At 33.6% G+C, this 14,698-nt stretch overlaps 2 protein-coding genes across 2 annotated transcripts in view; one reads left to right on the top strand and one right to left on the bottom strand.

The window, feature by feature from the left end:
- Positions 1 to 5,939: 5,939 nt before the first annotated feature.
- On the bottom strand, positions 5,940 to 7,351 carry LOC18047165 (probable plastid-lipid-associated protein 11, chloroplastic). Its single transcript, XM_006445277.2, is given in 5 exon segments — positions 5,940 to 6,293; positions 6,404 to 6,534; positions 6,674 to 6,739; positions 6,818 to 7,112; positions 7,115 to 7,351. Coding segments are annotated over 4 exon segments (663 nt in total). The 5' UTR covers positions 7,317 to 7,351; the 3' UTR covers positions 5,940 to 6,293; positions 6,404 to 6,434.
- Positions 7,352 to 11,278: 3,927 nt separating this feature from the next.
- LOC112100029 (T-complex protein 1 subunit alpha-like) overlaps positions 11,279 to 14,698 on the top strand; it is a 5,688-nt gene continuing 2,268 nt past the window's right edge. The window contains exons 1-6 of the mRNA XM_024187605.1: positions 11,279 to 11,328; positions 13,890 to 13,980; positions 14,098 to 14,184; positions 14,322 to 14,385; positions 14,450 to 14,484; positions 14,610 to 14,675. Of these exons, the coding sequence (XP_024043373.1) occupies positions 11,279 to 11,328; positions 13,890 to 13,980; positions 14,098 to 14,184; positions 14,322 to 14,385; positions 14,450 to 14,484; positions 14,610 to 14,675 (393 nt within the window). The remainder of the gene's footprint in view (positions 11,329 to 13,889; positions 13,981 to 14,097; positions 14,185 to 14,321; positions 14,386 to 14,449; positions 14,485 to 14,609; positions 14,676 to 14,698) is intronic.

Raw genomic sequence — 14,698 nt, 5'->3', positions numbered from 1 at the left:
TTCAGTGAGATGTCAGCAAAATACAAAAAGTTATAAAATTCAATACAATGGAGACTATTTTTTTTTTATTTGTTAAGATTTATTTGAGATTTTAAAATACGAAAAACTTTGAGAAATTTTTAAAGCCGTAAAGTTTAAGAGATTTAAAATTTTAAAACTCATAAACCATACGGTTTATGCATTTTTTTTTTAACTTGTCCGTACTTTAAAACTTCGAATCGTATGAGACCCGTCCTTGTTAAAGAACTTATCAAATGACAAATGGGGGCAAGCCTATGTTACTTCCAAGTTAATATGCGTGGGATGAGCTGCAATTGAATTATTAAATTCCACGTGTAAAGTGCTGGTGAAGGAGTCGGGCAAAACTTGCGATGTCTTCTAAAATTCAACTACAAGCATACACGACGCACGTGATTACAGGTTCCAAAACGAAGCCATTCGATGATCTTTATTTATATCTAGCTTTATTATGAAGTTAAATTGTTAGGTAATTTATTCGTGTCTCGTAATTTCTTGATGCAGCAGACTCATTCCTTCATAGCTGTCAAGATCCTAACCCTAGTTACTCATCAGTTGCAGCAAAAGCATGCATGCTGTACAAAAATGAGAGGACACGGAAACTTTTGTGTACCTTAAACACAGGCAAGTGTCTCCCAACAAAAGATACACCTTTTTTCCCCCTAATTTGTATGCACCTTTTCATTTGTCGATTTCACTGAGCCAGTCCGTAGGCAATGGATCGCTGGGACCATTAAAGATTTGCAGCAGAATTCCATCAATTGGATTGTCTACGGTCGGATCCACTGCTATAATTTTCGGTGTCGTACAGTGTCCCTTACCGTTCGCATGTCAGGAACATATAACGTCAAAATTTCTATTCCACAGCCTTTACAAATAAAAAGAATGATAATAATAAGGCTCTGGTCTCATCAATAATATACAGTGGTGGGACGTAACTTAGCCGGTTCCGAATAATAATAATCACGAGCTTAACGGTGATAATATTAATTAAATAATAATAATCATTTTTTTTACTAACGTTATATAATTCATAGCTATTTTGTCGTCGTTGTAACAAATGTTTTTAAAAATGTTTACTTGATCTTTTTGTTGTTAATATTGTAACTTTTATAGTGGTGTGTATATAATATGTCGTAAATTTTTATTAGCTCGGAACAGTTATAAAAAAACTTCAGGAATCAACATTTAAAAACACATAAAAATTGAGATTCAGAGTGGTGATGGAAACGTTGCACCAGACGACGCAATGGTGTAGTGCAATCATTCTCCTTCATTAATTGCATTATAATAATGGTGCATGCTAATTAACATATTCTACTTCAACTCTATTTGAAGTTGTGGGATATCGTACCTCAATTATTTATAGCTCAATTTTTTTCTGATAGCCGAATACAATGAAAAGAATTTTAATGAAAAAAAAAACATATTAATTGAAATGGGACCAGCCATGATGAATGGGAAAATGGCGCAGTCATTTATTCATTGACAAATTCTCGCTGGTGGGAGCATGTCGTGACTCACAATTCGGATTCAGATCCTACAATTATGTAAGAACTTAAAGACTCTCAAATGATGAAATTCTTCTCGATGGGAAGAAAAATTGAATTGTGAATATTAGGTTAAGCATTAAAGGATGTAAGCACAACTCCCCCCCCCCCCCCCCCACCCCGGTGTAACATTTATATATACATACATTTAAAGCACGGGAAAATTTTACGGTTATATATATATATATATATAAAGTAGTTATTTGATTAAAGATTTTAAAGTACGAAAAAATTTCAGAAAATTTTAAAACCGTACGATTTTAAAGACTTACAATTTTAAGTCTTTAAAACTTTAAAGGTTTTCCGCACTTTCTCTCATTTTAAAATTTCAGACTGAAACATATATATATAACCGTAAAATTTTAAAAATTTACATTTAAAGCACTTAAATTACATGATTTATATGTTTTCTCGAATTTTCCCACGTTTTAAAATTTTATATTGGAATATATATATATATAGCAATCGAGTCGGGGGATGCGTGATTAATTCAACTTTCAATTATAATTTCCACCCCAATAAAATTTTCGCCGCCGTTAAATACGATAATCCTCACGTAATGGGTAGGCTTAGCATATAGAGGTAATATCGTATTCCACGAATTACTTTTCGATGTCACATCTTCTTTATTAACGCGATCAAATCAAGATATACATGGTGCATTTTCCATGTTGGGGGTCTATTATTACATCTTTTTTCTTTTCCCTTTTCGCCAACCTGGGTAGTGAGTTCAGTTCCATCTACTTTATTATTTTGATCAATAAAGTTAGGGTTAATGGTGGCTTCGTGCTTCTATAGATTTTCATTATAAATTAATAATGAAATCTAACAAAAGTATTTCGGAATGATTAAGGCTATCTAAAATGTTATTCGGACTTTAGTTCTTGCAATATTCTGCAATTTACATAGAATATTTCTTGCTTTCTTTTTTTTCCCAAAGGAAGAATAATTCTACATTTAAAAAAGACTTGAATTTCAATGAGAAAGAGAAAAAAAGTTTAAGCGGTTAGGCAAGGGCAGCAGAACCACAATACGCAAAATTGGGATAGATGAAGATAAAAGAAATTAGGCAATTAAGAACTAGGGTAGATAAGTAATTGAATCAAATTCAACTGATATGCTGTTAAGCAATGCCTAACAACAACATGCTGCATATGTGTGATCAGTGTAGATATAGAAACATATCAAGCATTGATAAATGAATTAATTCACAAAGTGTAAATTGCAAGTTATTTTGAATTACATGGGACTAATGCCTAAATTACAACTAATATTACATGAGGCTATTACTGATATATTTACAATCAGACAAATTCTTGAGATTGAAGCCCATATTTTAACTCTCTCTAATATTCGAGAAATGTCTAATCCACTCTCATTTCGAGAGAAAGGAGGCTGCCTTCACTCAATTATTTTTCATAATTGGGAAAAGAATTTTAGCCCCCACAATGCTTTTGTGGGGGCTCAAACTGTTGCCCTCACAAAGGCCGAGTGGTTGGGTAATTGAGTGAAATGCCGATTTGCGAGAAAGGGTGGTACACGCTAGGGATGACAATAAACTTTGGATCCGGATATGCATGTTAAATAATGTGGATCCGAATCTTAAAAATCAAGATCTGTGTGCATCCGGAAAGCCGGATATCCATATCTGCATTATTTAATAATTAAATCATTTGTTCAATTAAAATTCAATTGAAAAATATATAAATTAAATTATTTATTTAATATGTATAAGCATATTTAACTATATAATCTTCATTGACTATGAAAAATATGTTAAAAAATTAATAATAATAATTAGAGAATATTATAATAAATCAGTTGACCTTAAATATTTTTTTTATATTTGATTTATGTTGTGAAATTATCATTTATGAATTTATGTTGTTGTACGTTATTTATATTGAATTGTTAATTATTAAATTATAATTGATTTTATTAAATAAATTATTAAATTTAAAATTATATTTAAATTTATTATTATACAGATCTAAACATCCAAAAAAATCTGTCCATAATCCATAAAAATATTACTCGCATCTAAATCTGTATATATTTTTTTTTATGAATCCGGATACCAAAAGTTGAATGCGGATCAACATCAAATAGAATCAACCAACCACGTCCGCCCCGAGTCTGAGCTTGTCGACATTACGTAACTTAGCTAGCAAATTCTGATTCTAAAACAAGTAGCTGGTTGATTGATGTGCATCAGCATCATCACTGTCTGTCAGTTGTCGCCTACCCAACAATGTAAGGCTAAGACTTAAGTCAGCCCCACCCGGGCCCCACATTTAAATCCCTAAAGGCCATTTCAGGTCCAATCCAATTATGGTTGGCCCCCATTCACCCACCATTTTATTACAACTTTTTATCTGGTTCACTCGCACACCCATGATGCGCCCACAACCCCAACAGCCTTGCTTTTTGCCTATGCATTTTCGGCTCAGGGATCTGATTCCGTACACCCAACATTATTGTTTGCAAGCCGGTAATGTACCAACGTGCAACTAAAGTTGATTGTTGATTGTCCGATGGGGCAGATCCTACCCATTTTCTAAATTGACCACTGGTCCCATTATTCGCCATTACATGTGAATCATGCAAAATTCTTGGCCTCCCTGGATTTGAGCTCTAGAAGCTGGGGTTCGGATTAGATTTGCTAAGCAGGATTTTTACCGGCAACCCAGGACCGCACGTAAAACCGTAATCAACAAAAGAGTAGCCAGCTGAAGGTATTTGTACGTGAAGTATAAAGTAGAAAGCTAAATAGTGAATCTGAGTACAGAGGCAACAAGGTTACAAACTTTCAATAAAGAAACCATTTGGCTTGGGAATAAACAAGGTTACAGAGGCAACAAATGAGGGGTTCCCAAGCCAAATGAAACCAAACTATGAATCTAAATTTAGTGGAAGCTTTATTGAGTTACAATAGAATAGACAAATAGAATATGACATGGAAAAAAAAATTAGCATGTTTACGCCCACACGTGAAGATCCGAAAACCACTGAAAACAAGATTTGCACGCCTACTTAGGGCACAATCAACAAGCCCTACAATCTATTATAAAATCCCACCCATATTCCTATTTTTACATTATCCTAAGTTTCTAACCCAATTTAACTACCTTATCGTGGTCAGAATGAGCGGCAAAAAATATTAGTGTAAAAAAAAAACTGTTTATTTTCCAGATTTTGAATGCTATTGTAAACACAACTAAAAAGCAACCGTATTTTATTGAATGAAAGTCACTTTGGGCCAACACCTCGTGGACAGGAAAAAGCACTTGCTTGGATCCTTGTCGAATGATATAAGTTAAAGCCCAAGAATTCCCAAGGTCAAGGGCCCAAAGAGTATTTGCAAAGGTGAAGATGAAAGCAAAGAATTTGCCTCAAATTCAATTTTAGTATTTTGCCAAGTAAATGAACTAGAAAGCATACAAGGAGGAAGTCCCCCCAGGTGGAGACAACATTTTCAAAGAGGAAACATCAAACAAAGAGATGCGTGAATGACAACTGAAAATGATTCCAGGAAGCATAAAACCGATCAATAACACCAAGAGAACATCAGTATTTTGATAAAGGAAAATAAAAGCAAAGTGTCTTTGAGGGTCTTAGCATTTGGAGAACCAACAAACTAAAGTTTTAAGCCACTTACTTTTGGAGGGTGGTATTCATTAACAAGACTATGAGTTGTACACTCTTCATGCACTGCAAAGGAACATAATTGAAGCAAAGCCAGCATTCCAGTTGTGCCGATCCAAAATATTACATCACATTTTCCAATAAACCCGTTAGATTTATAGACACAAAGAAACATGCAAATAGAGCAAGAAAGAGGTTACTGATGACAATTAGAGAAGAGGTGCATCATTATAGTTCACATGTAAGCACAACATTGTTATACACAACTTTGCACGGTATAAGACATAAAGGTTTTGTGACCAACCTGTTCACAGGAAGCAGCTTTTAGGAGCATGCCTCAAATCTCCAAAAAGTGACAATAACCTTAGTTTACAATATGTTTGAAATGAGCTTGATTCATATACAAAGTGTAAGGCTGGAAGACAAGAATCCAATAACTGTACAATAAAGAGACTAGAGAGCAATTATGTTTATAGAAGAATAATAGTTCCAAGGACTTCCCTGAGTTGACCCTGTGAGCTACAGACACCTTCTAAAAATCTGTAAATGAAGGGTGGTAAACTATAAGTTATCATACCTTACTCTTTCCAGTAGTAAGGAGTACAATTTACAAACTTGATAATCTCCATAAATATCCTTTGCAATCCGAATGTTATCATCTAGATAAACAGATCGAAACCTGCAGAGATTGGGCATTCATTACCAAGAATGTCACCATCTCTGAAATTTAGCAGATGAATAAGCATGGTATTCATCAAGTCAGGAGTTGTGACTGACAAGAAGGAAAACTTTAATGACTCAAAATGGCTATCAGATTAAATTTATGAAGTGGAAAACGGTACAATAGATTCAAGAACCAACTTGATTGATTCAAAACAAGATGATTGAGGGGTAAAAAAAAAAAAAAAAAAACGAGGGCAGAAAATAGGGGAGAGTTACTTTAAATTACATAACACAAAAGTTCTAAATCTAGGTTTCAGAGAAAAACGTTAGACATTAGAGGCATTGAGGTGAAACTTTTTACCTCATATATACATAGATACATGTGAGCAAACAAATCAATGGTTGAAAGTAGAATTGCTGCAAAAAAATTATAAAAGATCAGCATATGAAAGAGAATCCAACCAAATCAAGATGATGCAATACTATTGGATGGAAATTAATCTGACTAAATGACAAGGGGAACTCACATTCAACTAAGTAGAGCAAAAGCTTCGTTCATCACTCTGTCCACTGATAAGGAGCGCGTTCAACGACTAAATAGTCTCCCCTGATGTCCTTCACAACTCGAATCTCATCATCAAGGTACACAGTTTCAAACCTATGGAAGTACAACGAGACAACATAGCATAGTGTTAATCACTTCTAGTACAGTCTTAATCACTTCTAGCTAAGCAATTAACAATCTACATTTGATAGGAAAGGCTCACATTCAGAAAATAGAGAAAGCAAGCACTCACCAGCCTTTCCCAAACGGTGGCAATGGTACTTCCCAATTTTTCCCACGTAGAACTGCGCTTGTAAACCTAAAAAGTAGAATCACTCACAAATAATCTGATTTCATGCAATATCTGCATCGGTAAACGGTATTTCTTTTATATTACCTGAAATTCACTCGTTGAGGCGAAGCAATCTCAATATTGGACCTCACAAAGAAAACTCCATCGGGAGGAAAAGTAATTACATTATTGAGAACCTTTTTCTCAACATCAATCACCTGCAGGACGTCACCGGTTTGTGTACCAAACAAGTAGGCTTTCTCAATGATGAATAGTTGCTCTTTCTCCGTGGTCCAGAGCAAGCGCCACGTGGCAGATAGCGAATCACCGGTGGTGTCCATATCGCTGCCCAGAACAGCCATATCGTCGATCGCTTTGATGATTGAGGATCGCTTGTTACTTTCTGAGTTTTGAGTCCTCGGTCTTGGTCTGCGATGAGGTTTAGGAGTTCTTGCTTGGCTGATTGCGATTGGTTAGTGGTGGACGAGCATGTAATTCTAGAGGCATGATTATGAACTCGTCGTTGGCGTTTAGAAGAATTAGCGTTACAATTAGGAAGATTCAAAGAAATGGGGAGTAGTAGAAAGCATCGACTTGTAGCCATCGCTGAATGTGATTGCAGATAATATCAAGGCAGAAACTGTTGGTTAAAATTGGCGGTTGAGGTTTGAAGCCCTGGAGGTAACGTGCAACTCACGTGCCTGTAGATATTCGTATTCTAAAAATAATAAATTAGATTAAAAAAATGTCTATTGTCTATCTTTTATTATTTCGGTTAAATTAATATACGCCTATTGTTTACACATCCTCGACAGGAAAGGTAACCTAGCAACCCTCAATCACACCTATATTGCTTTAATTCCGAAAATCATAAAGTCTGGATCAGTGAGTGAATTTCGACCCATAAATCTTTGTAATGTTATTTATAAAATTATTGTAAAATCAATGGCTAATAGGTTGAAGCATATCTTAAATAAAATTATTTCCCCAAACCAAAGTGCGTTCATTCCGAATAGACTTATTACAGACAACATAATCATTGGTTATGAATGTCTTAATAAGATAAGGCAAGGCAGGGCATGAGAAAGAAGAAAGGTTTGATAGCTCTAAAATTGGATATCAATAAAGCATATAATCGGGTGGAATAAAAATTTTTGAGGTGTACAATGCATAAGCTAGGTTTCTCTTTTAATTGGATTGCTTTGACAATGAAATGTATCACTACTACTTCCTTTTCAGTTCTGATAAATGGGGTGCCAAATGGTCAAATTCAATCCCAAAAGGGGTTGAGACATGGTCGTCCTCTATCACTATATTTATTCCTTTTATGTGCAGAAGTCTTTTCCAACATGCTTGTGCAGGCTAAACGAAACCAGATCATACATGACCTGAAGTTCAACGGCAATCTATCAATTACACACTTACTATTTGCGGATGATAGTTTAATGTTCACTAGAGCAACAAACAAAGATTAGAGTAGCTTGAAAATCATTTTTTATTGTTATGCTTCAGCTTCAGTGCAGATTTTTAACTATGAGAAGTCCTCAATGTTTTTCAGTAGCAATGTTCATGCTAGCCAAATAGATATAATCAAGGGTATTTTTCAACTCAATGTAGTTTTAAAGCATAAAAAATACAAGAGTTTTCCATCTATGGTGGGGAGGAGAAAAGTCAAAATTTTCAATGAGATAAAATTGAGGGTATTAAACAAGCTATCAAGTTAGCAGAGTAAATTCTTTTCAAGTGGGGGGTGGGAAGTGCTTATAAAGGCAGTGGCTCAAGCGGTTTTGGCTTATGCAATAAGTGTGTTCAAGCTCCCTTCAAACATTTGTGAAGATATTCAAAATGAAATAGCCAGATTTTGGTGGGGATAAAAACATATCGTAGAGACATTCATTAGACCAAATGGGAGAAGCTTTGTCACGCAAAGATGAGAAAAGGGTTGGGTTTCCATGATTGCTCAAGTTTCAACCAAGCATTGATTGCGAAACAATGATGGAGAATTATCCAGCATCCTGACTCTTTAATGTCAAGAGTGTTAAGGCAAAGTATTTCAAACAATCCAATTTTATGGAGGCAAAATTGGGATCAAATCCATCATTTGTCTGGAGAAGCATCTTATAAGGTAGACAAATTTTATAGAAAGGCTTAAGGTGGAAAATGGGCTGTGGAAACCAGGTGTGCATTTACAAAAGTAATTTGTTGCCAAGACCGGAAGCCTTTAAACTTTTCTCACCACCAACAATGGACCCTCAAGCAGTAGTAGCTGATCTGATTGATGAGACCTAGCACAAGAAAAAGGAAAAGATTTATTAGCACTTTATGAAGGAAGATACATCAATGATTATTCGAATTCAGCTCCCGAGGACTCCAAAGCCATATCAGTATTTATGGCACTATAATAAATATGGGTGACATTCAGTAAAAAGTGGATATCAGATTGCATTGAAGTTGAAGTTCCCAGACAATCTATGTAGCTCAGACAGCTTGCAAAGTCAATGTAATGTTATTTGGGCTATTGAGTTACCAGAAAAAAAAATTAAGATTTTAATGTGGTGAGCAGTTACGAATCTCTTGCCAACAAATTCTAATCTTTGGAGAAGGAAGATTGTCGAAAGCCCTATTTGTCAGAGATGCAGATTGAAAAGTGAGGATATTTTTCATGCACTATTAGAATGCAAAGCAGCTGAAAAAGTGTGGAAGAATATTGCATTTGCAAAGGAGATTAATAAGCTGGAACACAAAGATTTGATGGTTGTGTTCCTATAAATTCAGGGAAAAAAATGCAAAATGGAGCTGGAATTGATAATTGTTTTATGTTGGGTCATTTGGTACTCGCGGAATCTTTTCATCTTTGAGAATAAGAGAGAAGATTCACAATTATCAATTACAAGAGCTCAGGCAAGCTTGGAATCTTACAGAAGAATCAAAAAGCCATTTACAAAAGTTTCGAAAAAGCAGCAAATGAATAAATAGCAGGTCTGGAACCCCTCTCCTAGTGGCTGGTTTAAAATTAATGTGGATGCAGCCATGAAGATTAAGAACCAAATTGCTGGGTTGGGAGTGGTTGTAAGTAGGGGTGGGCATAAACCCACGACCCATGGGTTTACCCAAACTCAAACCAAATTAAATGGTTTGGGTTGGGTAAATCATGAAAATGGGTTAGATGTGAGTTTTATATAGAAAACCATTTCATTATGGGTTTGGGTATGGTTTACCCATGGGTTATGAACAAAACCCCAACACTCAAATTTTTCAAATAAAATAAATGAAAACAAAATAAATAAACACAAATAAGTGAAAGGCCACTGTTAAATTTTTTGCGGCGTGATCAATTGTCAATAGTTAGAAAATGAAAAAAACAGTAAAAATAACTTTAAATTAAATAAATATTATTGTAAATAACATAAATTTTTTTTCTTATTTACAAAAATTACATGAATAGAAACTAAATAAAAAATTAAGTATTAAAACAAGAAATATATGTTTTGATATGAGCAAAAAAATTAATAATAAAATTTTTTCTTGTAATTATTTATTTTGTGAACATTTTCTTATAATAAACATTTTGTAATATTTTAAAATTAAATGTAAAAAGTATAGGAAAAATATATTATTATTTATCTTATAATAAATTTTTATTTGTCATTCAAGTTTTCTTATTTATCATTTTACTAATAATTTTCTTATATATTTATTATAAGAAAATTTTCACAAAATAAATAAGTATAAAAAATTTTTATTATTAATTTTTTTGTTCATATCAAAACATATATTTCTTATTTTTAATGTTTTATTTTTTATTTAGTTTCTATTCATGTGATTTATTTAATTTATAATAAATATAAATAAAAGAGTAGTTGAAAATAAGGCTAATATTGTAAACTTATACTATTAGGGGGGGTTTTGGCCATTATAAAAACAGAAGGGGAAAAATGATATATATTGATTACTGTATGGGGGAAAGTGGCAATCTCCCTAAAATTAAGCATATAAGTAGACAACATAACGCAAAACTACCAAAACGACAAATAAAAACAAATATTGCATAATAAATAACAAGTGGCAAAATTTATTATTAAATTGTTAATGTCATGTTTGTGAAAGTTTATTATTAAAGTGTACGTTTTTATTTATTGAGAAATAATAATTTTTGTGATTAAACTTTATTTTGATTTTATAGTATTCTTTAATTCAATGATTAAGTTATTGTAAAATTTATAATTTTTATCCACTATATTTTTTTCATATTTTAATATCAATTTAATAATTAATAACAATTAATAATAATTATAATTTTGATATAATTAAATTTTATTAAAATAAAAATTATTTTGATAATAAAATTCAAACCAAACCCAAACCAAACCCAAATGGTTTGGTTTGGGTTAAGTTAAAAATATTTGGGTTGGTTTGGGTTTGATCTAAATTTTTATGGTTTGGTTTGGGTTGACTTAAAATCCAACCCAAACCAACTCATGCCCACCCCTAGTTGTAAGAGACTCAAATGGAGAGGTAGTGGCAGCTACAGTGCAAAGATCTATGTTCCAACTCAGCAATACTCACATGGAAGCTGAAGCTGTAAACTTCGATATCAAGATTGCTCAGAATGCAAGGTACTCTCCAACGATCATAGAATCAGACTCACAAGAAGTGGGGGATTTAATTTTGAGCAAGAAAGACAACATAACAAAAATCTCTTGGATAATTGTAGACATTCAAAAAAGCATTCAGAGATTCAATCAGTTTTCAATTCATCATATACCAAGAGAATGTAATGTCATAGCTCACTCTTTAACCAAGAAAGCTTTAGATTTTGAAAACCCTATAATGTGGCAGGGATCTTTCCCGCCTTAAATTATGTCGTTATTTCCAAATTCTAATCAATGAAAGCTATATTTTCATATTTTTTTTAAAAGCCTATTGGTTGTTTTGTTTTTGAAAGTAATATTGTTTGTCTACTTTGAAAAAGAGTACATAGCCATCGGTTATATATTTAAAACCTTTTCTTTTCAATAAAAGAAAATTCATTCTCAAGTGCATTTTTTTTATGTGGACACATTTTTAAACCGTATGATTTAAAAAAATTAGTTATTGAATAAACGATAAAACTATATGATTTAAGAGAGTTAAAAACTAACCCTTTTAAACTTCGCGGTTTTAAAGTATGTTCACATGAAAAGAAAAAAAATGGCAACCACACTAAAAAAAAACTAATAAAAGAATGATAAATTTAGATTGAAAAAAAAGTCTATTGTTTGTCTACTTTAAAAAAATAGAGTTATGTTATTTACCCCGAGTCAAACCCGAAAGCTAAAACAAAACGACGTCGTTTCTTCTTCTTCATGAAACGCTACCATTTCACCCTAGCAAAAGCAAATGTTCCTCTCCTATTCGTTTTCTGTCTTCCTCTCCTCTTCGTTTTGTTCGTTTTGTTTAAGATCCAAATCAAGGAAATTTCCTCTTAAACAAATCTGCCATTTGTTTTCTCCTCTGAAATTTCCTCTTAAACAATCTGCCATTCGCGCAGGCACGGTCACCGTCAATGTGGCAGCCATATTGTTTACTAAATGCTGATGTCAAAATGAATCATAGATTATTGCTTTTGAGCATTAATAGACGTATCTATCTAGCTTTATCTGCCACAATCTGAAAATTATCTAATAAAATTAAGGTGAAAAAAATCTGGAACGGTCGCCACAAAACTAGTTTCTTCATTTTTTCCTCTCTGAGCCAATGAGAGAATTTCAAAACCTGAAGAAGTATGAAAACTTATCATGTCTCCAATGCCTCTGTGCTTCTGTTTTTCAGTTGCCTTTCTATGTAAAAGGCCCCTGAAAATTTAGAAGACTTCAAGCAGAGCAATTTCCATGTGTGCAAAGCTATTCAACTTTATACATACTTGTCCCATATTCTAGCTATTTAAGTTGGCATTTACCGACATATTCAAGCCTCTAATCGGCCGGAACTCATATTGGAAACCTCCAGTTAACACCACCTCTTTATTAAAAGATAAAACCGTCATTGTCAAACTGATATTATCATTCCGCACAGGGTAGTCCGCCCCTCTTAAAATTGCTTCAAAACTCCCACCATATAAGAGCTTAAAGATTATGCATTTCACTCAGGTGTGGTGAATTGAAGAGGAAGAGCTTAAAGATTTAACGTTTTTCTCAGTTCATACAACAACTGTTTCTCTGCGTTTTTTCTGCTTTAATTGGTTTTGTTTTTACTAGGCTGAAACAACTACGTTTCATGCAAGCAAAAAGGAAAAAAAAAAAGAAAAAGAAACCAAAACGGCGCCATTTTAGTTTAATTCAGAGTTTAACTCGGGAAAAATAACATTTTCCTAAAGAATAATAACTAATTAAAAATTTTGTTAAAATTACCTTTATAATTTAACTTGCGTGCCTTCTTAAAATTGAAACCCTTTATTCCTCGTACTTATTGCGCTCCAAAGTCGTGTTTCTTCGAAGATTCGAGACACGTTCTCCAATTTCTAGTTCCTACGCACACTCAACTCCGTCCACTCTGCTTTTTTATTTTTCGTGAATCAGAAAATGACTATTTTATCGCAAACGCCTGATACCCGAGGTGAACACCAGTCCGGCCAAGATGTTCGCACTCAAAACGGTATTCGCCTTCGCTCTCTCTGTTCAAGATTAAACAAATATTGTTCATTTTCTTTGAAGTTTCCACTGAAGTGTTTGTGTGCTTTGTTTATTTGTGCATATATAGTGGTGGCGCGTCGAGCAGTCGCTAACATTGTTAAATCATCGCTTGGTCCTGTTGGACTCGACATGTTACTGCATTTACATTTCTGTTTCTTTCACACTGTGCTTTGTAGATATTGTAGAAGTTTCAATTTGAATTAGTTGTGGAAATACAAGAACTGTGGATAGCTTAGTTGAGCTTAATGAGTCTATAGAATCATTTGAAACACATAAAACGTGTGATTTTTTCTTCTTTGATTTATATTTGCCCCCATTCGATCATCATGAAGTGGATTTCATTGGTGCTGGTAGTATCAGGTTAGGGTAGTGAAAGTTATTTTTGCATCATATTCCTTCTAAGTTTTTAGGAAAGGGGAAGACAAATCAAGTTCGTATTTCTTGAATTCAAATTGTTTGCTTAAAATATGCCTAACACTTTTTTATTTTTTTTGGATTAATTGCAGATGCTTGTTTGATGACATTGGTGATGTAAAAATAACTAACGATGGTGCTACAATTCTCAAGATGTTAGAAATTGAGCATCCAGCTGCGAAGGTGGATATACTTACATTTTTCTCTTTGTATCTATATACATTTGTGTGTATCCGTTTGCTATGATTCTGATCTCTTCATACCTTCCTCATGTTTGATTTTTCTTTTCTGAGGAGTCAGGTACTTGTGGAGTTGGCTGAGCTTCAAGATAGGGAAGTTGGGGATGGAACAACATCAGTGGTTATTGTTGCTGCAGAGATGCTGAAGGTAATTGAAGCTAGTTTGTTTCTAGATGCCAATACATGTCTACATTCTCAGCTTTAAACTCTTATGGATTAGTAGGAAATTTATGATATCGGAGTATGCAGACTCGGTAATCTATTATTCCATCTTACTTATTGCAGAGGGCAAATGATCTGGTGAGGAATAAGATTCACCCAACATCTATTATCAGTGGATACAGAGTGGGTAACTCTTGTTTCACTCATCCTTTTTCCTCCATATTTCCTCACTTTTTTAATTATATGGACAGCATGCAAATATGTTGAAGAAACATTGGTTGTGAAGGTAAGTCTCTGGTATTCGATCTAAATTTCTGATAAGCGGTCAAATACTGATGTATTCTTTTGATAATCAAGCATTCTAGTCTTTGTTTCATTGGTTAGTGTCTTTTTTGGTTTTTTTTTTAACAGGTAGAGAAGCTTGGAAAAGATTCTTTAGTAAATTGTGCCAAGACAAGCATGTCCTCGAAGTTGGTGGTGACAACGACTTCTTTGCTAAT

Source organism: Citrus clementina, unplaced genomic scaffold (assembly GCF_000493195.1).
Source record: "Citrus clementina cultivar Clemenules unplaced genomic scaffold, Citrus_clementina_v1.0 scaffold_3, whole genome shotgun sequence".
NCBI lineage: Eukaryota > Viridiplantae > Streptophyta > Magnoliopsida > Sapindales > Rutaceae > Citrus > Citrus x clementina.
Note: the sequence above shows the minus strand (reverse complement) of the source record. Positions and strands in the feature narration are given on the sequence as shown.